This window comes from Cydia strobilella, chromosome Z (assembly GCF_947568885.1).
Source record: "Cydia strobilella chromosome Z, ilCydStro3.1, whole genome shotgun sequence".
NCBI lineage: Eukaryota > Metazoa > Arthropoda > Insecta > Lepidoptera > Tortricidae > Cydia > Cydia strobilella.
The window spans coordinates 49,272,793-49,296,054 of record NC_086068.1 but is presented as its reverse complement, the minus strand read 5'-3'; the positions used below and the strand labels follow the sequence as shown (position 1 = coordinate 49,296,054).

The window sequence follows — 23,262 nt, the reverse complement described above, 5'->3', positions numbered from 1 at the left end:
CCCAATGCCAAAAACACAATGATAATAACTAAATACAGTCATAAAAACATTTTATGCCGAATTTTAGAATGTCGAATTTTATCATTACAATTTTTAAATGCTCGACCCATCAAAATTCCGACTGTTGTAATTACGAATGATGAAAATCACGAAGATTTATATTTCCGAAAAGCAGAAAAGCCGAATTTTGTTAATTCCGAACTACATAATTTTGATTATCGATGACCGATAGCAAAGATAGATATAACTCCGTAATAGATAAATACAGTCTAAGGAAAAAACGTGCCTCGAAAATCCAAGAAAATTTGATTCTCGATCAGAGGGCGCTACTAGCTTTGGCCTACTGTCGTATAGATGGCGTTGACGGTTTTGTTTGTTATTTAACAATTTAAACGCGTATCAGTGAAAGAACATGGGTCACAATCATAAAAATAATTAATGCAAATAAAAAAAATCATTTATCCATATTTAAATACATTTTATCGTATTTTTATACATCTTCATTTTTAGTTTTAAGGTGTGTCGCTAGATGGCAGTGAATTTACTGTGGTTACAAAATCTACTATGACAGTACCGCTCTATCTTATTATATATATCCTCTTTGCCGATAGTGACAAACACCGAATTTAATATTTACGATTTTTGAAATAACGAACTTCTAATTGCCATTATTCCGAAATTTTAAATTCCGAACCAACATAATAGGCTAGATGACAAATTTTAATTAATGGTATCAATCGATCAGGTTTATTTTTAGGATCAAATGTCTATATGGGACCCATTGCATTAAAAATATACCAAAGTCAGAAATGATAGTCAGTCTAGAGTCGTACTTCACTCGCGAAACGCTCCTAACAAAACGATAAGTGAACGTGACGTCAAGTTCACTGAGAGCCCATTTTGAATGTATGGACAAAATAACAACATTGCGTTTTTGTCGGTGAAATATTGCGTTTATGTATATAGTTGCCGTACAATCTTTTTTTGAATAAAATGAAAGGAATCGAATAGTACCCTTACTTTTTTCCTTTTTGGAAGTTGAAAAATTAAAAACTGTAATAGATGTCAAATATTAAAGAAAAAGTGACGAAGCCCTCCAGTGGTGAAGGCCGGAATTTATATATAGTAGTGTGACTACTTTAAAAAACACAAATCAAAATATTTAATAAAATAATTGTATTTGTTCTCAAACTTGTTCAGTTGAAAAATTACTTAAATTTTGAAACTTTCAGGTCCTGTATTTTTGTATTATTTCCATATATTAATTTAATATCTACATTATTGTGATAAATTGCTCATTTGTTATCTATGTTACTAGATTTTGTTATAAAATTCAACATGTGTCATCATCCCTATTCCGATTATAACAATTCCGATAGTAACAAACATCGAATATAACATTTACGATTTTTGAAATCACGAATAGGCTATTTGACTAATTATTGAAAATGGTTTTAATTGATTGTTTATGACTTAATAATAACACTACATTGATATTTCCGTGAAATTTCCTGTATTAAAAATAAAAAAAAAACAATGTTAAAGTTTATTTATTTTGAACGCGCCTTAAACGCTGTTTTCGCAAAGGGGCTAATCACGTGACACGTGTGACGTCACGCGCAAGTAAACTCAGTCAATGACCTTAGTTAATCTTATGGTTTATGTGCATTGAATTCATTATTTCACTGTAAAATGGTATATAAATGGTGTATAGTGCCGCAATGTTCAAGTACGACTATAAAAAATCCAGACAAATCGTTTGTTTCCATTCCAACGAATCCCAAAAAAAGAAAAATGTGTCAGCGAATATAGTTATACACATACGTTATCGTTATACACATACTATGTGTATATATTACCACCGGGTAATAATCGTGGGTTCACCCTCGGTTATGCTGTATAAAATTTGGTCAGGATTCTTATCATATACAGACAATTGGTTAATAACGATATTCGCTGACTTTAAAAATATTTGAAGACGATGTATTTTCAAAATGGCATAACTTCGTCAAATGAAGGAGTTTAAGAATAAGTTATACTTCATTTGAAAGAGCATATTTACTTTTTACTAAATTTGGTGATATCGTAAGTTTTTTTAAAGAAAAGTTACCTTAGAAATGAAAAAAACGTTAAATAAAAAATAAAATGCATCTTTGGTGACAGATTGCACAAAAACTATAAGTGATAGTACTATAGTGTGTATAAGAGATTGATAGCACATTTATTAGGGATCATTTCGTTCCTACTTACTTTTTCTGTATCTTGAACGGTTTCCTTAAAAATTGAGAAAAACTGCGTTTCGGGCCCTTTGCGGTGTGGCGGCGACACCGAGGGGGGGAGGGGTGGGGAGGGTTGATGAAAAATAACTTTGGTCTATAACATACACATCTCAATATTTCAAATTAAAAAAAGACTTCCATTCATAATGCCGTAACTTTAGCTAATTTCCCTGAATAGGGTATTTGACAACATTAAAAATATATAACGAATTGCTGTCATCCTAAAAGATAATAAACTAATAAAGTATATTTCACTATACTTGAATGTAAATTATGTTTAGTTTTTGGAATATAAACGAAAGAAAAATTAATATTTTTTGAAATTTCATCAGGGACGTGAACGCTCTGTGATTGGTCAACGCTCGGATGACGTCATACGCGGGTAAACATTCTTGATTGCCTTGAGTGTTTTAACTGTTTTATTTGTATTTAGTTAATTTTAGTTATTTTTCCACAGTTTTCTGATATATTCCGATTTATCCGTATATCTAGTAGCACAATATTCATAAGAATCTCAAAATGGAGCCGAAATATGTGAAAGCTGGTAGGGGCAACCTACCAGACATAGACGCATTAATGGTTGCACTTTTCTTTAAAGATAATCCGGATTACTATGCTGCGGAACTTAGAAATGTCAAAACAGCTGTGTAGTATACGTAGAAATTGTTTATTTACGAACATTTCGATTTCGATGATACGAATACGACGACGATATATATATAGAATACGATGACGAGAATAGTATCTCCATACTGCACTTTAGTTTGAAAGAAACAGTATGCTACTAACTACCTACTAATGCTGAAAGAGCTATGTTATGAGGATATGTAGTAATACATTAAATACCTAGATCTTGTTTCGTTAAATACAACAAAATCCGCTGTTTTAACTACCATATTTATTTACAGTTAAATATTACTTACATCGAAGTGGTCTTCACACATAAAAACATTTGTATGCGCTAAAATGCTCTTTGGGTCTCTTCGCGCTAGTTTTAACCACATTTTTTTTTGGGATTCGTTGGAACGGAAACAAACAATTTATTAATGTATGTATATTCTTTATTGTACATAGAAAAATAAATACGAAAAAACAGTTACAAAGAGATTTAAATACAACAGAGGCGAACTTATCCATATATATATTGGAAAATCTGTCAGAGAAAAATACTGAGGATACAATTTATTTGGATTTTTTATAGTCGTACTTGAACATTGCGGCACTATACACCATTTATATACCATTTTACAGTGAAATAATCAATTCAATGCACATAAACGATAAGATTTACTAAGGTCATTGACTGAGTTTACTCGCGTGTGACGTCACACGTGTCACGTGATTAGCCCCTTTGCAAAAACAGCGTTTAAGGCGCGATCAAAATAAATAAACTTTAACATTGTTTTTTTATATTTAATACAGGAAATTTCACGGAAATATCAATGTAGTGTAATTATTAAGTCATAAACAATCAATTAAAACCATTTTCAAAAATTAGTCAAATAGCCTATTATGTCTTTGGTATTTGTGTGTCTACCTGTGACCTCGTAGCGCCGAAACAGATGAATCGATTTTAATTTGTTTTTTTTTTTGTTTGATAGCTGGCTTCACTGCGGTGAATTTTAGGTATATTTCATTAAAATCCGTCTAGTCGTTTTGAAAATATAATGCACGTCGTCAAACGAGTATGGTTATTTTGTAATTTTAAGGTTATACAAGTACTTATAGCTTGAATACCGTCCAACTTATACAAAAACACATAAAGCCTTTTTTGTTCCAAATTTAATGAGGATTAATTCTGTCCTTGACACTTTTTTGGTACCTATTATAGTTTTCGTGAGAATGTCAAAAAACCACCATCGGGGACACATTTCAAGGTGAGGGGGGGGTGTAGCGTCAGGTGGAGGGAGGGGGAGAGTGGTGAATTTTAAAGAGTACACCTAGATGTATCATGCCACACAGGTTTGAAAACTTTATTAATTTGTTTCATTTTCCCATACATGCTTACATAGAATTCCTCAATAAATACTTTTTCTTTTAAACTAAAGTGCAGTATGGAGATACTATTCTCGTCATCGTATTCTATATATATATCGTCGTCGTATTCGTATCATCGAAATCGAAATGTTCGTAAATAAACAATTTCTACGTATACCCACACAGCTGTTTTTACATTTCTAAGTTCCGCAGCATAGTAATCCGGATTATCTTTAAAGAAAAGTGCAACCATTGATGCGTCTATATCTGGTAGGTTGCCGCTATCAGCTTTCACATATTTCGGCTCCAATTTGAGATTCTTATGAATATTGTGCCACTGCACGATAAATATACGAATAAACCGACAAACGGACAAATCGCAATATATCAGAAAACTGTGGAACAGTAACTAAAATTAACTGAATACAAATAAAACTGCTAAAACTCTCGAGACAATCAAGAATTTACCCGCGTGTGACGTCATCCGAGCGTTGACCAATCACAGAGCGTTCACGTCCCTGATGAAATTTCAAAAAATATTAAATTTTCTTTCGTTTATTTTCCAAAAAATAAACATAATTTACATTCAAATATACTGAAATATACTTTATTAGTTTATTATCTTTCAGGATGACAGCAATTCGTTATATATTTTTAATGTTGTCAAATACCCTATTCCGAATTGCCATTATTCCGAAATTTGAAATTCCGATTTGACGTGATTCTCATTTTCAATATCCCAATTTTTTTTATTCATTTTCTGTAAGCAGGTCCCTTCTGTGGGGGGTTGTAGTTCTAACCTAACCTAAACCTAAAAACAATTTGGTGGCGCTACTGCACCAAATTCCTTTTCGACTAACCTCTTTTACATAAAAACTAAGGTGAATTCTGGCCACCGAGACAGGACACTGACATATTGACAAACTGACAACGGAACAAACTTCGTTAGTGCGAAATCTCAACTAGACAACGGACTTCACTTGAAATTTAATTATCGCAAGCTACACATTTATTATATTGATTCCGCATATTTAATAGCAATTGTAGCCCGCTAAAGTTCATATATATTATCGCTCCCGCCGCATACCGCAAGAATATTGAACACCCGCTTAAGAAGATTAAGTTTTGGAATGATAGACGAGGACTACTACGGACTAACGGGGTAAGTCACCTGCGAGTTAAAAAATTCTATATAAATTAAACTTTGGAATACCGCAGTATCGCCATCAGCTGGATAGCTGGTTCCTCAAAATTCTAAAAGTCATTTACGACAATCTCCATCATTTTGGTCCCTTTAGAGCCGCTTATAGATCCATATATATTATAGCGTTTGATTTCAAAATTAGATATTATGATATTATCTAGTTTTTCATTTCAAATCCAGAAACTATTAGCTATTATCGTCTTTATTTTTATGATTTCGAAAATAACAGTTCTTATTACTTTAAGCCAACCCGTTATTAACGGTACCTATTTAATGTCAAAAATATACACGGTTATGTCTACTTAAACATTGAATCGCACATATATCCAAATTACAAATATGTACTACATACACGCGTTAGTGGTATCTTGCATAACTGGTCCGCTTCCCGAGTGTGTAATCGAAACTAATAAATGCGACAGCTCATTTGACGAACGTAACACTCGCAGACTTGACCAGGAATATACGAGGCAATATTGATCTTCTGTTAGGAGGTCAGCCTTTCCCGTACATATGCTTGGGGAACATGATAGTCTGGCTCGTGCGCACCCCCCGCAGTGCAAACCACATTCGGTTATGTATTTATGGGTGACTCCTCAAAAGGGTGACTATGTTCAGAAGGATATTTATAATTCTTTCGCCGGTTTAATTCGCAATGACCTTGAGTCAAGCCTAAATAAATTTTAGGAATTAGAAGAGATCCCATACAAACGCTTCCTCAGTCCTGAGGAGACGGAGTGTGAAAGCTTATACGTAAAGTCACAGTCGCCTTACCCTTCTGCAAAGATTCTTCAGCTAGGAAACTCCCGAGCTGTGGCTCATCGTCGCTTGCTTTTCTTAGAAAATAAATTTAAGCAAATACCTTCACTGCGTGATGACTACAACAAAGTCATCGACGATTATATGAAAAATAAATATCTCGTCGAAGTTCCTGAATCTGACGTCACAGATGATGGCTACTACATCCCCCACCACGCTGTTATTCGGAATGATCCTTTTTATTGCACAATACACAAGCTTGTTCATTTGTCGCGGAATTTGAAGCAGTATCGCTGCTGGCTACAAATGCCTTATATGTAGTGTAGTGTTAGCGGGTCGAGCTGGTGTATTGACAATTGATTTGCTGGCTGTACCAGCGTTAGACCTTGATAACATTTTCACCTGGTCTTGTACGAAAGAAATGAAAGAATAATATCTCGGAATTTCTACGTCGCGGATAGTCATTTAGAATAGAATAAAATAGAATAAAATTTTATTCGTAAGCACAAACAAACAAGACATTACATAATATAAAAGAAAATATAAAATAAGATTAAAGTGCCACGAAATGGCCTCATCTCAGCATGTTGCTGGTGGCTTCCAGCGCTGATTTTCCGATGAGACCATCAGGTGAGAAGAAACACGGAAGGTAACGGACAAGAAGAAAAAATACATAAAATAACATACAATGAACAAATAGTTAAATAAGAAAAATTTACACAGCAAGAAGATACAACATACCGATGAAATTAAAATTATTTATATAAAACAAGCATCGTACTTATAACATAACACTGAGTCACTGTATCGGTCCTATCCAACCATACCTTGGCTGAACATTACAGCTACATATGCAACTAGCGCCAACGGTAGCTACACGAATAAAAAGGCATTGAAAGACCAAACCAAAGCGTTAGGTTGAAAAGGGGGGTTGAAGTTTTTATGGGGAATCAGTAAAAAGCAAATCTGCTTTCGCATTCGCGTAAAATATGCCTCGGAGATACGTATTTCATGATTTTTAATAGTAAATTACCCCAACACTTTAAATTAGGGGATGGAAGATTGTCATTATGCAACTTACAAAAAGAAGTGAAATATATCTCACCAAAATCATTTTCATGTCAAATGTTTCGAAGACGAAACCATAAGGCTCGCACTGTCAAAAAGTTATCAGATCTCTTGTATAGCCAAGCTTCTAACTCTACAAGCCCTAACTTCACAAACTCTACACCTCAGTCAAATTATGTGGCTTGGCCGTTTCTAGTACTACAAGAACTATTGTATTTAATAAAAAATAATGAATAGTGAGTCAATTCTTCCACCTTACGTCCACGTGACGGTAGTTTATTTAGAAAATATATGTCTTAAAATTATGTCAAATAAAATACAAAATGGTTTCCTTAAAAATATGTTTAAATACCAAATATGTAAGTATATTTATTTGTATTTTAAATAGGTACAAGTATTTCAAATAAGTCGCATCTCTGCTCGTAGGTAGACAACAAGTTTATGTCGACATACGAACATGTTTGGCATGCATTGAGCGCGTCGTTGAAGAACAGTTGGATCAATCTTTTATTCAACCACATATCTAATCATGACTGCGTGATTATGTAAAATCGCGACATAAAATTGACTATATTCAAATGTTTTTTCCACCTGGAAAGTTTTCTCTCATTCGACAAACATATCTTGTTTTTAAAACCATTTGTAACTGCACTACTGATGCGACGTTACGGGGCAGCACTACTAAGCGGCGACTGAGGCTGTTGCGGCGTGCAGTCGCAACAGCGTTCGTTGATGGCTTGTCAATGTCAACTCATATAATGTCAGACGTACAAATAAAATACTAATTTACTTTTGTATTATTTACGAGAAGAAGCGAGTGACGATAATGCTACATGCTACACGAAAAAGAAGACCTGTTTGCCTTTCTACAATAGTCAGAGTCAGACGAAGGCAATATTAATAAAAAATCTGATATTTAATGGTGATTGTTTATTCAGGGAAAATTGCCGATTACATAAAAGCAATTCAACATTGACGAAATACAACCGAATTACTCACATGAAATGAATGCAGAGGAAAAATTATTCTTAACATTAAGGTAAGTTCACATTGTGAAATTTTCTTCCCTATCCTCTTGCCTAAATGCGTGACCACCGCACACAGCAATCCGACGGAAACGAGACTCATGGAGTTCGTGATATCAAAGAGGATATAATAAGATAGAACGGTACTGTACTGTCATAGTAAATTTTGTAACCACCATAGACCTAGGATTACATAGATGCGGCCTACCGCGTGCGTCCGTAAGGGATAGACATAGATGACGTCATAAACGTGGGGATACCATATTGGTAAAAATTACCCCAATATTTGATATCACGTTGGGGCGATTACCCTGGAGGCAAAGTTTGACGGTATTAAAATTGTTGAATAAAATGTCAATGGGCCGTTCTTTTTAGGCGTATGAACAATGAAATACCTCCTATAATTCGCGCAGGTGGTACAAAACTAAACATCTTTAGTAAATAAAACGTAAAATAAAATGTATTATGAGTTTTAATTTTATGAAATCACAATCACATTATTCACATCAATTAATGTACACCACATTTAATCTTCACAACATTTGTTTATTTTATTTTTTGGAATTAGAAATACGAAAAAACTTCGAGGTCAAAATTACCCATAAAATTATGATATTTTCATCTGGTATCCCTAACATGATTGTTATGCAGCTAAATTAAGAAGAAGATTAAACGTATATATATATATATATCTTTACTTGAAAAATAATTATAGTGTATAACTAGCCTTACGAACCGATTTTGCATGTACAACTAGCCTTAAAGTTTGTAGTCTATGATTGTTCATTATTTTAGTATGTGGGTATTTTTGCACTTTGTAATTTTTCCTCAGTCACCCGTTGACCACGAACGCTGTAAAGAGTTCGAAACGTCGGGATGTATTATAAATTCAATATACGCGATATAATCCGTTTTCATAGTTTTATTTCATGAGTAACTATCGCGGTAACCGAAGACAATATTAAATAATGTTTTGTTAATTTGCGTAAATAATTGTGATATTTTTATTTAAATCGTTTGATTCTACATTGCTTTGACTGTAACGTAATTTTACGATGTTATTCTCACATATTGCGTTAAGAGGAAGGTGTAAAATACCGTACTTACGTGTGAAAGGTTATGTTCTCATATTTTTGCTCAGAGCGGCTATTACAGCCGATTACAGAAAAATTCACCATTATTTTATCAATTCAAAACGCTAACCATCACTATGTTTTATAAGAGAAAGCACAATTTCATAGAAAACAACAATAATTAAACAAGCACACGGCACGGACTTACTTATTTATGTACTTATTTGTTTGCCACAATTTCGGTTGTGGCAGCGGTGGAAAAGTGAAACTATGACAAAGACAAAAAGTAATGTATTGCTCTCTGTCACTACTACTGAAAGATGCATAAGACTTATCCCGTTCGGTCATTTCGCCCCACCCCTCATGACCGATCCATGTTATACTAGATTCATGGTAACCACTGTAAATTCACTGCCATCTATCGACATACTTTAAAACTAAAAATGAAGATTTATAAAAATACGTTAAAATGTATTTAAATATGGATAAATGATTTTTTTATTTGCATTAATTATTTTTATATGATTTTGACGCATGTTCTTTCACTGATATGCGTTAAAATTATAAATAACAAACGAAACCGTCAACGCCTTCTATACGAGAGTAGGCCAAAGCTAGTAGCGCCCTCTGATCGAGAATCAAATTTTCTTGATTTTCGAGGCACGTTTTTTCCTTAGACTGTATCCATCTATTATGGAGTTATATATCTATCTTTGATGATATATACGGGATGAGTGCGCACTTGATCCACCTGCATCACGTATAGGTACTCGGCCGTTAGAAACGTGCGGCTGGATTTAAGTCTGTAATAAACGTCCCCTCAAAACCATGCCAGGTAGGCTCTTTTATCAGGTCTTTCATTGATTTCTGCAAAGTGATTCGTGGGTTCCGTAGATGACGATGCGACACGTAAGAATAAAATTATCCAATGGTGGGCAGGCAGTCGTTCGGTGTTAGCAAAATATTACAGATTTATCTTTCTAAGTATCCATATTAAGCCAATTTTACTTACTTTAGGTACCAAACAGTGAAGTATGATGAATAAAATAATTTGTAATTTACACTTCATATTGTCCAGTTGCAGGTGTGAATGGGACGGCACTCTTTATGATATGACCGCACCAGCTATATAAAACTTGACGGGCGAGACAAGAAATCCTTTATGAAGAAAGCTATTTCCCTCACCTTGGCCGATAGAAAGAACTTTTAAGTGTCGCCATAAACGACATTATATAATATGATATTACGACTAGAGTTGCCAGGAATATTCGGCAACTATTCGGCCTATTCGGCCACTTTGCCGATTATTCGGTATTCTATTTGCCTCTCTATCGCTCGTGCCCTGTCGAGCTTATAGCTATCCTCGCAAAACTACGAAAAAATAAAAGAACAGTTTATTTAATGAATTTATCATGAACTGATAAAAAAAATCACGTAGGAAAATATAGCTTGGCCAGGATTAGGGAATATTACGCGAAACTGCGTAGGGGGCGCCAGGGCGCCACTACCACAATCTGAGGGTCTATTGCAAACCAAGATGAAAATCGAAATTTCGTTATCTAACATCTCTGTCACTCTTGCATATTCGAGCGATAAAGAGGCAGATAGCGAAATTTCGGATTCGCGTTTTCCGGTAGGTCCTCTGTAAACAAACCGCCTTGATGCATCAATGTCATATTTTGTTATCTCTGAAAACTTGTCAAAAACCTATTAAAGGTACAGTACAGTATGTACAGTATGTATACTGTATGTATGTGTATGTAGTGGGTACAGTGTGTTACTCTATGGTTTACTAAAAAGGCTAGTCCTGCACTCTGGTGGCAGAACATTGCAGTATACTAGTACCTAAAGGAAATGGATGAGTAGATTTTTGTTTGTTCTTATTTACTGACAAATTGGGACGCTATTTCCCCTCTGCCGAGGTACAAGATCAATTGTGCATGCATACAACTAGCACGGTGCGTGTTGTACACAATTATTGTGTACAACACATACGTTTCCTAACTGGCTCTGTGATATGGCTCAATATAGATTAGCAAAAAGTTTACAGTAGGGACAGTCGCCATCAGATATATCGGAGCGACCGAGGTGCTAAAAATATCTGGACATGCACTCTAGCGCCTTGACAATAAAGGCGTGTTCAGATATTTGTGAGCTCCTGGGCCGACCCGATATATCTGCAATATATGGCGACTGTACCATCGGGGTTGTATATCCTTGGGTGTAATAAGCTCCTTATTAGAACGTAGTGGTTATATCCTCTTTGTTTTAGAACTACTAATATCTGTGACCCAAAGACATTTCGCAGGTGACAGATTTGACGTGCGGTCTGCAGCCGCAGTTGCAATAATACACTAAATACGCAAAAATGGCCATGCTACGTGCAGTCGGCCTTGTCATTAATTTTACTATGGAAATTGACAATAACACCGACGCGTTCAGGCCGCTGCAGTAGTGTCGGAGCAGTAACGCAGCTGCGGTTGCAAATGGACTATCACTGTCACTGTCACTGCGGCGCGCCGCGTCGTATGTGTTGTGACAGTGCAGTGGACATAGTAAGTTCGTGTTGTTCCTCGCTCCAAGTGTTGAGTGGCCCAAACCAAACCCGCCATCGCGCCCGTCTACAACAACAGCGCAAGACCTCCCTCAACCCTCAACCGGTTATCTCATCGCGCGCTGCGCGCGCGACGCGCGCGCGGCGCGCCGCAGTACGTAGCGCCCACCCGTCGTGACCGCTACTCACTCAGGCACTATTAGTGCTTGAAAATGGAGAACTAGGCTCTCCGAAACATGTCGCGCGAGTGACTAAAAATACATCTAATTGTGTCAATTTTTTTTTCAGTAATATTAATATGCAGAGAGGAAAATGAGGACTACGTTTATATAAATGATGAAAAGGCGATGTCGTATGATGATTTTATTTTAATTTTTTGTAACTTTGTCGTACTCGCTACCTGATAAATACAGATTTATATTAATAGATCAACCTCATCAGCTTCTATTGTGTTTATTCTTTTAATTTACCATCATACGTGTGCTAACTCGGGGCATGAATAAGTACTAGTACCTGGAAGAAATATAAAAACTCAAAAATGCGCGTTTTCCCATGCAGAGGTAAAACCTAGCTAGATCGATTATTCGCCCCCGAAAACCCCCATATAGCAAATTGCATCGAAATCGTTAGAACCGTTTCCGAGATCCCCGAAATATCAATATATATATATTGTTGTCTGAGTACCCATAAGTCATAACACAAGCCTCCTTGGGCTTACCGTGGGACTTAGTCAATCTGTGTAAGAATGTCCTATAATATTTATTTATGTATGATTATCTATTATTTATATATATACAGTGTGGAAAAAATGAATGGGCCCTGGAGGGAAAGTGCCTTAAAACCTTAATTTACCTCATTTTAAATTCGCTCCCCGGGAATCAAACCGACTAAAACTATTAAAAAAAGACTCTATTTTATTCTACTAGTCGATACAGTTCATGTTAATGGTACAATTTCTCCAAGTGTCATTAGGTCATACACGTACACATACGCCTATCGTACAAAATATCCATAAAATCGAATATTTAGTATTCTTTTAATTTTAAGTCTGTTCGATTCCCGGGCGAGACAAGCGAATTATGAAAAATATTTGATTGCAATTTTGTTTCTTTTTAAAAATAAAAGAATGTTTCCTTTAAGTAAAATGACTAAGTAAACTTAAGGTTTTAAGGTACTTTCCCTCCAGGGCCCATAAGTTTTTTCCACACTGTTTACATATATAAGAATTACTCGTTTATAGGTATTAGTGTAAGTGTAAGTTTAGCCGTTAGGCACACGCATACTAGAGGTCAAAACAAAGTTTTTGACCCGCAGTTCCTGAAAAAAAAAACCCTTAGTGCTGAGTCATTTCTTTTTTGTATGGATTTTTTTTTCAGAAACCTATAGTATGTGGTATCTAATGAAGGGGTTTTCTTGGGGCGATTCTAAAAATATACCACATCATTACATCTCACCTTTAAAAAAATTAAAACGAATAATTTTCAATAAACATACCAAGTTTATAAACATTTATCGACAGTATCAGATAGTTTACCAGCCGCCAAATTACGAGCTCCGTTAGGGATGTGTATGGGCATGTAATAACTTACAGCGCACTACGTCCCCTATGTATCCGCACTAAGTGGATTCGGAGCCACGGGGGGCGTGTAATAACTTACAGCGCACTACGTCCCCTAAGTATCCGCACTAAGTGGATACGGAGCCACGGGGGGCGTGTAATAACTTACAGCGCACCACGTCCCCTAAGTATACGCACTAGGTAGACTTGGAGCCACGGGGGGCGTGTAATAACTTACAGCGCACTACGTCCCCTAAGTATACGCACTAGGTAGACTGGGAGCCACGGGGGGCGTGTAATAACTTACAGCGCACTACGTCCCCTAAGTATACACACTAGGTAGATTCGGAGCCACGGGGGGCGTGTAATGATAATGACTTACAGCGCACTACGTCCCCTAAGTATAAGCACTAGGTAGACTTGGAGCCACGGGGGGCGTGTAATAACTTACAGGAGCCACGGGGGCGTATTGTAATAACAAAAAATACAATAAAAGTCACTGGTAAATGGAAATCGTCGTCGTCGGTATTAAAGATTGCCGTCTAGGATAATATCTACTTTAAATTACTAAACAATCTCGTAACGTCCATGAGCCCACTTTAATACCACTATCATATTTATATTACACACTAACAACGTGAACTTGATTTCAGAATTTCAACTCGATGAAGATTGTATTGTATCAGAGAAGCCAACGTTGCACAAGTAATACCTACGTAAAAGTTACAAACTTGCAATAGGTCCAAAGTAGGTATGTAGTAGGTACATCGAAATCAGCCATTATCATGTATCATTTGAAGGTTAAAGCGCTGCGCGCTCAATGCATACGGCATGCTTAGGTTTCGTGAATACTTGTTCACATGCCTTCAAAACGCAGTATAGCTCAACCCGTCAGGTGCCGTCAGACACACGTACATAGATCATCATTCGCTTGCCCTTGTCCCATTCACTTGGGGTCGGCGCAGCATGTCTTTTTCTTCCATACATCTCTGTCACCCGTCATCTCATCATTCACTTGCGTTAGTTTCATATCATCTTTCACACAGTCCATCCACCTTTTCCTCGGTTTTCCTCTCCTCGTACTTCCCTCCACATTCATTCTTAATACCTTTCTCGTCACATGACTTTCATCCCTCCGCATCACATGCCCGTACCATGCTAGGCGATTTGCCCTTACTTTTTCTGTTATGGGTGCAACTTTCAGGCTTCCTCTTATATACTCATTCCTTATCCTATCCATTCTCGTCACGCCACACATCCACCTTAACATTCTCATCTCCGCTACATGCAATCTCTTTTCATCCTTCACCTTTAGGGCCCAACACTCTGATCCATACATGACGACAGGTCTTATGATCGTTTTATAAATTTTACCCTTCAACCGAAGGGGCATACGGGCGTCACAAATGGTTCCCGTAACCTGTCGCCATTTCATCCATCCTGTGCTAATCCGGTTTTTCACGTCGCGGTCAATATCGCCATCGCACTGTACGAGCGAACCGAGGTACTTGAAGTCGGAGCAGACCGGCAATGTAACGCTATCGAGTTCTATGGCAGCAAAACTGGAGAGACCGCCAAAATCGCAGAACATGTGTTCTGTTTTAGATCTGCTGATCTTTAGGCCAACATTCTCCAATTTTTGCCGCCATTTCTCAAGTCTGCTCTGCACCTCTAGTTCGTTTTCACCTACAAGCACAATGTCATCAGCAAACAGCATACACCAAGGTGCCTCCTCCTGTATGTCCGATGACAGTGCGTCCATAACTAGCAGGAAGAGGTAAGGGCTTAAAGCCGATCCCTGGTGCAAGCCTACTGTGACACTGAACCTGTCGGTGGTGCCAGCTGCTGACCGGACGCGTGTACAACATCGGTTGTACATTGACCGGATTAGCTCCACATACTTCCCAGGCACGCATTTCTCTTTCAGAGCCCACCACAAAACCTCTCGGGGTACTCGATCGTATGCTTTTTCGAGGTCAACAAACACCATATGCAGGTTCTTTTTAGCATGTCTGTATTTTTCGCACATTTGGCGAAGTGCAAAAATGGCGTCTGTTGTACCTCTCCCCGGCATAAACCCGAACTGGTTTTGTGTTATATCACTCTCATCTCTCAGGCGTCTCTCTATCACTTTTTCCCATATTTTCATGCTATGTGACATGAGCTTTATTCCTCTATAGTTGTTGCATTCCTGTACATCCCCTTTGTTTTTAAAAATGGGCACCAGCAAACTGTCACACCATTCGTCGGGGATTGTTTCTTCATGCAACAACTTATTGAAGAATAAAGTCAGCCACATACATCCATCCTCACGCAATAACTTCCATACCTCTCCTGGTATATCATCTGGTCCTACAGATTTTCCATTTTTCATACTTCTCACAGCCGTTCTTACTTCATCCATACATATTTCTTTCACTGCACCCATATTTATCAGCCTGTGCTCTAGCACCCTGCCCCATTCATTTTCTTCATTCATCAACCTTTCGAAGTAGACTTTCCAACGTTCTTTTATCGCTTCATCTTTCGTAATCACCTTACCTGCATCATCTTTCACACATTTTATATGAGCCATATCCCGAGAACTTCTTTCTCTCGCTTTCGCTAGGCGGTACAGCTGCTTTTCGCCTTTAGGGCTATTTAAAGACTCGTACAAATTGTCCTGTGCTGCGGTTCTGGCTATAGCAACTGCACGCTTTGCTTTCTTCTTACATTCTATATACTCTGTCCTCTTTATTTCCTTCTCAACTTCCTGCCCAGTTTCAACACTTTGCCATTCTTTAAATGCTTGCTTCTTTTTCTTTAATACTCCCTGTACCTCCTCATTCCACCACCACGTTTCCTTATCTATCACACCTTTCCCTTTCGACTCTCCCAAGACATCTTTTGCTACTCTTCGTATATAATTTGCCATCTCGTTCCAACATTCGTTTGCATTCAATCCTTCCATTCCATTCATTTCTATCATTTTATCTATCACACGTTCTTTAAACTTTATAGCACATTCATTCTTCTCTAGCATATGCCATCTTATCTTTGCAGGGGGCCGTTCGGTTCTGATACAAAACTGGATTTTAATTTTTACATCGATTACAAGCAGCCTATGCTGTGAAGTAAGGTGTTCTCCTGGTATTATTTTACTGTCTTTGATACAGTTGATCTTATTTCGCTTCACAAGGAAATAATCAATCTGCGTGGCGTGATTGCCACTTTTGTAGGTTATCAGGTGTTCATCCCTTTTTTGGAACCAGGTATTGGCAATTGCCATGTCCAAGGCAGTAGCTGCTTGCAGCAATGCTTCACCCTGTGTGTTACGTGTTCCGAAACCGAAACCCCCATGCACTCTTTCATACCCAACATTCATTCTTCCAACATGTCCATTAAAATCCCCACCCACATATATCTCCTCATTTGCCGGTATAGTCATGGTCACTGCGTCAAAATCCTCCCAAAACTTCTCTTTCGCTACATCGTCACATCCACTCTGGGGTGCATACACACTTATTAAATTGAGTGTGACGTTTTCCAGCATCACTTTCATCGCTATGATTCTATCACTCTTCCTGTCAACATTTGTGACATTCTGTTTTAGATGACGATCGAGTACTATACCGACACCATTTCGCCTGCCGTCACTCCCACAGTAATAAAATTTATATCCTTCCCCAATCTCTCTAGCCCTCGCACCCTTCCACTTTGTTTCCTGCAAAAAAGCTACATTTATCCTTCTTCCTTTCATTACATCTGCTAGTTCTCTCCCTTTCCCAGTCATCGTCCCTATATTCCAGCTGGCATACCTCAATCTCACATACTTAGGTTCCCGGGCTCGCTTCTTACGTCGCCCCCGCCCGGGCTGGTGCGACAACCCTTGTCCATTTCCCACCGGAGCCGGGTGCTGCCCCTGCGCGTCGCCTGCGGGGTACGCCCTAGCCCTGTCGCTCATCTCATTTAGTCCGATACTCATGCTGCTAAAAGGATTTGGCATTGAGTTTTTACAACCGGCCGCCTGCCTGACGTTAACCCTCCTTGGGAATCCCTAGTTGACTTAGGTAACTGTCCTTTTACTCCTTTAGTCGCCTTTTACGACATCCATGGATAAGCACGGAGTGGGCTATTCTTAAGCCGGCAACCACACGGCACCCGGCAACCACACGGCACACGTACATAGATATTGAAACTTATCTAGACAACTTGTAGTGACATCTATTATCACGACCAGCAAAATGTGATCCGTTGGCCGTGTTAAGCCGCGTGTTCGGCAGACGTCGAAAACAGTGTTATCACTAGAGGGCGCAAGACAGGGCGGGCGGAGCTCCACATGCGCGCGCAGTGTTACATAACGCCAGTGGAGCCTTAAGGGGCGCGCGCAGCGGCGGGTGCGGGGCGCGGGGCGATCGATGCGCACCCGGGGGGAGTCAGTCGAGCGGCGAGCGAGCGACATGGCGGCGCGCCCACCCCGCGCGGCGGCCCCGCGGCCCGGGCCGCGCGAGTAGGTCGCCATGCGCGATGCGGTATGAGGCAGCGCCGCGCCCGGCGGGCCGGCCCCCGCTAGCGGCGCCGCCCCCGCCATGCGAGCGCCGCCGCTGCTGCTGCTGCTGCTGATGGCGGCCGCGGGCCTGGCCGTGAGTCCGCTCGCGCGCCTCAACCCCTGGCTGAGCGCGTGTGATCTGGAGGAGGAGGGCGCGAGCGGCGTGCCCGAGTGCGGTGGCACGGCGTGCGGCAGTGGCGGCGGCGCGGCGAAGGTGCTGCAGGCGCGCGACGTGCCGCTCCTGTGCGGGCTGGCAGCAGGTGAACGCGCGCGCCGCCTCGCCGACTTGCGGCTGCGCGCCTGCTGCGAGCGCTCGCCCGCCTCCGCATTGGACCGGGGCGCCCGCGCCGAGGTCCTCGCCGGCGGTGACCGCTGCGAGAGCACGCTGCACGACCTCCTCCGGCTCGACACAATGGTCGCGCACGTGCACTGCGAATTCGTCAACATCCTTCATCGCTACGACTGCGAGCAGGCTTATTCCGTACACACGTGTGAAGACTGCCAGGTGAGTGGATGTTAAACTACTAGTACGCTCAGTGTTCCCGTACTACAGCATGTACATATGCTGTGCTGTGTTAAGGCGATTTTACTGGTTGCTGCTGCTTCAATTATTCCTTTTGCTTTCCATTCTGATTAATAAATTGACAGCCATAAAAGTAGTATCGTTTGGTATGTTTTAGACAGTTTTATTTTTTAGGTTCGTGGTAATTAATAATTATCCTTGCCAGTTTTGGCAGCACAACTTACCACCCATGATACATTCAATGACAAATTACGTTTAACATAGGAAATAAATAGTGTGACCCACTTGTTTGGTAAAATACCTATTTAGTTTTTTATTATTACACTCATTGATCGAGGTGATGCGTCATCTTTAATAACCTAATGCTGGTGGGTTGGGATGAAATGGTGCCGGTATGGCGCGGCTGCAAAGAGCTTTGTCGTCCACCGTCTCCTAACCGTCTCCTCCGTTCACGGCCTAACCTCAAGTTTACTCGTTTATTTAAAGTGTTTTTCATGCATTTTTGGTATTTTTTTCCTCTTCCCAATATTTGATAACACTTTCTAAGCACCTCACTGTCATAGAACACAATTTACGTTAATATAAACTTGCTAAATTTAACTTTTGATTAGGTTTATTTCGCTAAATTACTGAAAGACTAATTCGTTTTACGGGGATACCTACTAGTGATGCGGAAGAAGTACCTACCCCGATGAGCATGATAGATTTTGATGAAAAATCGATTGTTACCGCTTAAGTATTAAGATTAAAAAATATTTTTTCTCAAACATGCAATGAAATATCATCCTTATGTGCGTCAAAACAGGCTTCAAAGTATCACGTTTCGGGCGGAGCAACTCGAGAGAACTGTAAAGGAATTTCATACGAAATTGAAGGCCTAGGCCGCGAAGTAATTTTTTAAAAATTTTATGTAGACATGGCGTCTGTGTTCATGAACAGGCTAAACAGCTGAATTATATTTTTTATTTTTTTTCTAGTAGCTGAATGGTTATCGGACCAAAAATATCCGCGTTAACGCCTATTACACACGAACTGATATTAAGTATACTAATCTGTATAGCCCGCTCCATACTACGCGGCGTGAAGCCGCGAACGCGAGTGTGGAGTCGATTTCGCTGATTAGCGAATGCTCGTGCTAATGGGGCCTAAGTCACCAGAGACCATAGACAATATTTAAAATCCTCTGCATTTATAGTTTGTCTCATTTCAAACATAGACAGAGAGAATCATACTATCTTTGTCTTACACTAGTACTAGCACCCAAAAGAAAAGGATGAGTATAGTAGTTTTTTTTTGTTTTTATTTACTGACCATTTGGTTTGATCAGCTATATCAGGTTGTGTATAATAACCCTAATAAGGTCTATTCGAACACTACACACGCGAAATACGCACGACTTCCGTAAAAAAAAACATTATGTAGGGATTGGAGGGAAAATTAAAAAACTTTTGTCGAGTAGCTGGATTTTATATTTGTGATTGATATTTATAAATAAAATTTCAATGTGAGTTACCATGATAATAGCGACGAAGAAATTAATTGTACTCCGTCGCAATTGAGGGCGCCGCCAAAGTCGAAGGAGACATTTGATTTTTTTTGAGTGGTATATTTCTTTATTTCATTGCATATGTTTGAGAAAAGCACTATACATGCCTGGTCGTGAAAAGGGCTTGCCGATGCCGGCTTCGTATCACTAAGCGGCCTCCCTACGGTCGGCCGTTTATACCTACTCAGCCGGCAAGCCCTTCTTTCCCGGCGCCTGCACTAATGTACTATTAGTTTTTGTAAATCTTTACATAATTTCCACTACTTATGCCTATTCCGTTTTTAAATACTAATGGCGTTATTAATAAACGTTTGTCAGATTTAACAAACCTTTGATAATCGTCTGACCCTAACCGCCATTTTGACATTCCTGTTTGTTAGAAAGAGACAAAATTTAACAGAGGTGTGTTAGCGTTTGCTAAGCATTATGAATAAGGGGTAATTTCTGACACCGAAGTGAAGATAACTGGGTACAGTTACTACTACATCATGTATAGCATCTGCAGTAGCGCCTTTCCTATAAAATAGGAATTTATCAATAATCGAATTATTTTCAGTGTTAATCTTTGGATAGTTTACAGTAAGTCAAAAAGGCTATTTTACAAAAGTTTATTATTATGCCATAAAAACTCAAATATATTTAAGTGATCCAATTGTTTTATAAATACGAAATCATGATTCCAAAAAGAAATAGGTAGAACATTCAAGCAGAAGAGTAACTAGGTAATGCCCCCCTAACTCAATAGATACGTACCTACGTGGCTGTAGCGAATCGCCTTCGTCATAAATAGGGCAATCTGATAAATTATATTGACACCTAAATGTAGGCTTACCAATTTGTAAAACGTTGTGCTCATTTTTCTCTCTAGATATTAACATTACAAAAAATATTTTTACACAATATGATGTATATCTACCTATTAACGATAGCTATGCCCCTTCGTTTGTTTTTTAGGGTTCCGTAGTAAACTAGTAACCCTTATAGTTTCGCCATCTCCGTCTGTCTGTCTGTCTGTCTGTCCGAGGCTTTGCTCCTTGGTCGTTAGTGCCAGAATGCGGCAATTTGGCATGGACAGTGGTAAAATAAAAACAAAAAAAAATATGGTACCCCTCGTCCCCTACACCTACAGTGGGGATGAAGAATTTTTTTCGCTCCAACCCTATGGTATGGGATGTCGTTGGATAGGACTTTCAAAATGAATAGGGGTACGCCATTTTTGATACTTATAATATTTTAGGAAATAATCACTTCAAAAGAAAAAAAAAGTGCCCCCCCCCCACTCTTCTAACTCTAACTTTTGAACCATAAGTCCAAAAAATATGAAAAAAGTCTTACAAGTAAAGGCTAGTAAATACTTTCAATGAAAACTATAGCAAACATGATCGGTAAAGCCGTTTTTGTGTTTTTGCAAATAGTCTTCCCTTCTCTTCTTAGTAAAAGTGCTGTTAAAGTACTTCCTTTTGCTTGTTATATATAGGATACCCACAAATATCTCCTGTTTTTGGCATTCTATTATGATGGCCGGGTAACTACGGAACCCTACACTAAGCATTGAATTTTTAAATATTGTAAGAGAAAGGAGCTTTTTAATTGTTTTATGGAATTTAGTTTTCGCTCCTAAATCTTATATTTAATAATCTAAAAAGTAAAACGAAGGGGCATAGCTATGGATAATATTCATTAAATTGTGTAAACTTATCTCAAACATGCAAAGAAATATTAAGTTCTACATATTAGGCTGGGAAGTATCACGTTTCGGGCGCAGGTAGAGGTATTTAATGAAATTTCATACAAAATTGCAGGCCTAGGCCGGGAAGTAGCTCTTTTTTATTTCCGTTTTACATATATTTGTGACACAGCATCATGGCATTCAGCCAAAATTGTAAGCAATATTTGCTTTTTGGTTCGTTATGACATTCTGCTACTACGCCTATTAAAAAAAAAAAAAACACGATGTTTGCTATATCTTGCAGTTTTATTTATATAAAATTGACACGAAAAAAGAAATCCTACTTGTCAAATAACACATTATTAACAAATTCCAATAAATGTGAATACACAAATACACATTTAAAATATTTCATTTAAATATTAGCGGCAAAAATGTCTACTCAAACACGCGTAGATATTTTTGTAATCGTTTTTGGAGGCAAAGAGACTACATTCACAATCATTGGATTGGTGGCTAACTACTGAGTATTATCATTTCTCCATGGCAGAGATAGGAACTTATTGGGCCCCGTATTTAATTAATACGAATGTAATGTATTATATTTTACATGGGAAATATATGTATATTTGATTATGTACTAATTATATTATGTTTACAAAAAAAGAAATTATTTGATAAATTTAAACTTCAAACTGTCCCTGAGAGGCGCGTTTCCGTGTGAGGCCAAAGACCGAGCTGCAGAAGAATTGAGAGTGGACAGTCTGCTTTTGTGCTCGAATTTCGGCCCATAGAGTAGCTTTTTAAGAGTCCCCGGCAAACTCTTCCGAATTGCACCTTCCCATACAAACGTAGTTCCGCTCTCATTTTAAAACTACGTGTTGGATTGTAATGAAACTTTGCACATACAATGACATGAGGTATATCTAGGCCTGAAATTAGTTTATATAGCTCCAGTTTATAAAACAAACGAAATAGAGCAAAAACAAGTTTTGTATGAAAAACTTATATACGCTGTATTTTTTAACTATGGTATCTGAAGCTAAATAAACTAATTACAGACATAGATATACCTTAACCTATTGTAAGTACAAAGTTTTAGAGAAATCTAGCTAGTCATTTTAAAATGAGAGCGGAACTACGTTTGTATGGAGAACCGAGCTGTGAGCGCTGCCCTCTTGCAGCTCGGCCTAGCTTCGGCGTCGCTTTTTAACACACATCGACGTGTTGGGTCAAATTTCGGGGATATTTCTTGTTTACTCCAATGAAGGCGTAATAAGAGTGACAAAGAAAAATGCTCGAAATTTGCGAACTTCGTTATCCTGCAGCACGGCTTTGACCTCGCATGAAAACTCGCCTCGCTGTGTCACCGACTGTGACGCTTCAGTCTTTTAACCTTATGCAGAGCCCTGTGCGAACGTCGGCATTCGGTCTCGCTTTTTAATATACTTGTCCACTTATTCACTTTCTAGCTTTGTTCGCATCACAATTTGTGTAAT

At 38.5% G+C, this 23,262-nt stretch overlaps 2 protein-coding genes across 2 annotated transcripts in view; one reads left to right on the top strand and one right to left on the bottom strand.

Moving 5' to 3' along the window:
• Positions 1–12,445: 12,445 nt before the first annotated feature.
• On the bottom strand, positions 12,446–17,461 carry LOC134753781 (uncharacterized). The gene is made up of 4 exons (XM_063689721.1): positions 17,295–17,461; positions 16,851–17,060; positions 15,738–16,553; positions 12,446–12,452 (listed from the first exon to the last, which is right to left on the bottom strand). The coding sequence occupies exons 1-4, from the start codon at positions 17,459–17,461 to the stop codon at positions 12,446–12,448; spliced, it is 1,200 nt and encodes a 399-aa protein (XP_063545791.1).
• A 553-nt stretch (positions 17,462–18,014) lies between these two features.
• The window catches only part of LOC134754637 (uncharacterized), a 102,734-nt gene continuing 97,486 nt past the window's right edge, over positions 18,015–23,262 (top strand). Inside the window, exon 1 of the mRNA XM_063690977.1 lies at positions 18,015–18,530. Coding sequence (XP_063547047.1) covers positions 18,066–18,530 — 465 coding nt within the window. The 5' untranslated portion in view covers positions 18,015–18,065. The remainder of the gene's footprint in view (positions 18,531–23,262) is intronic.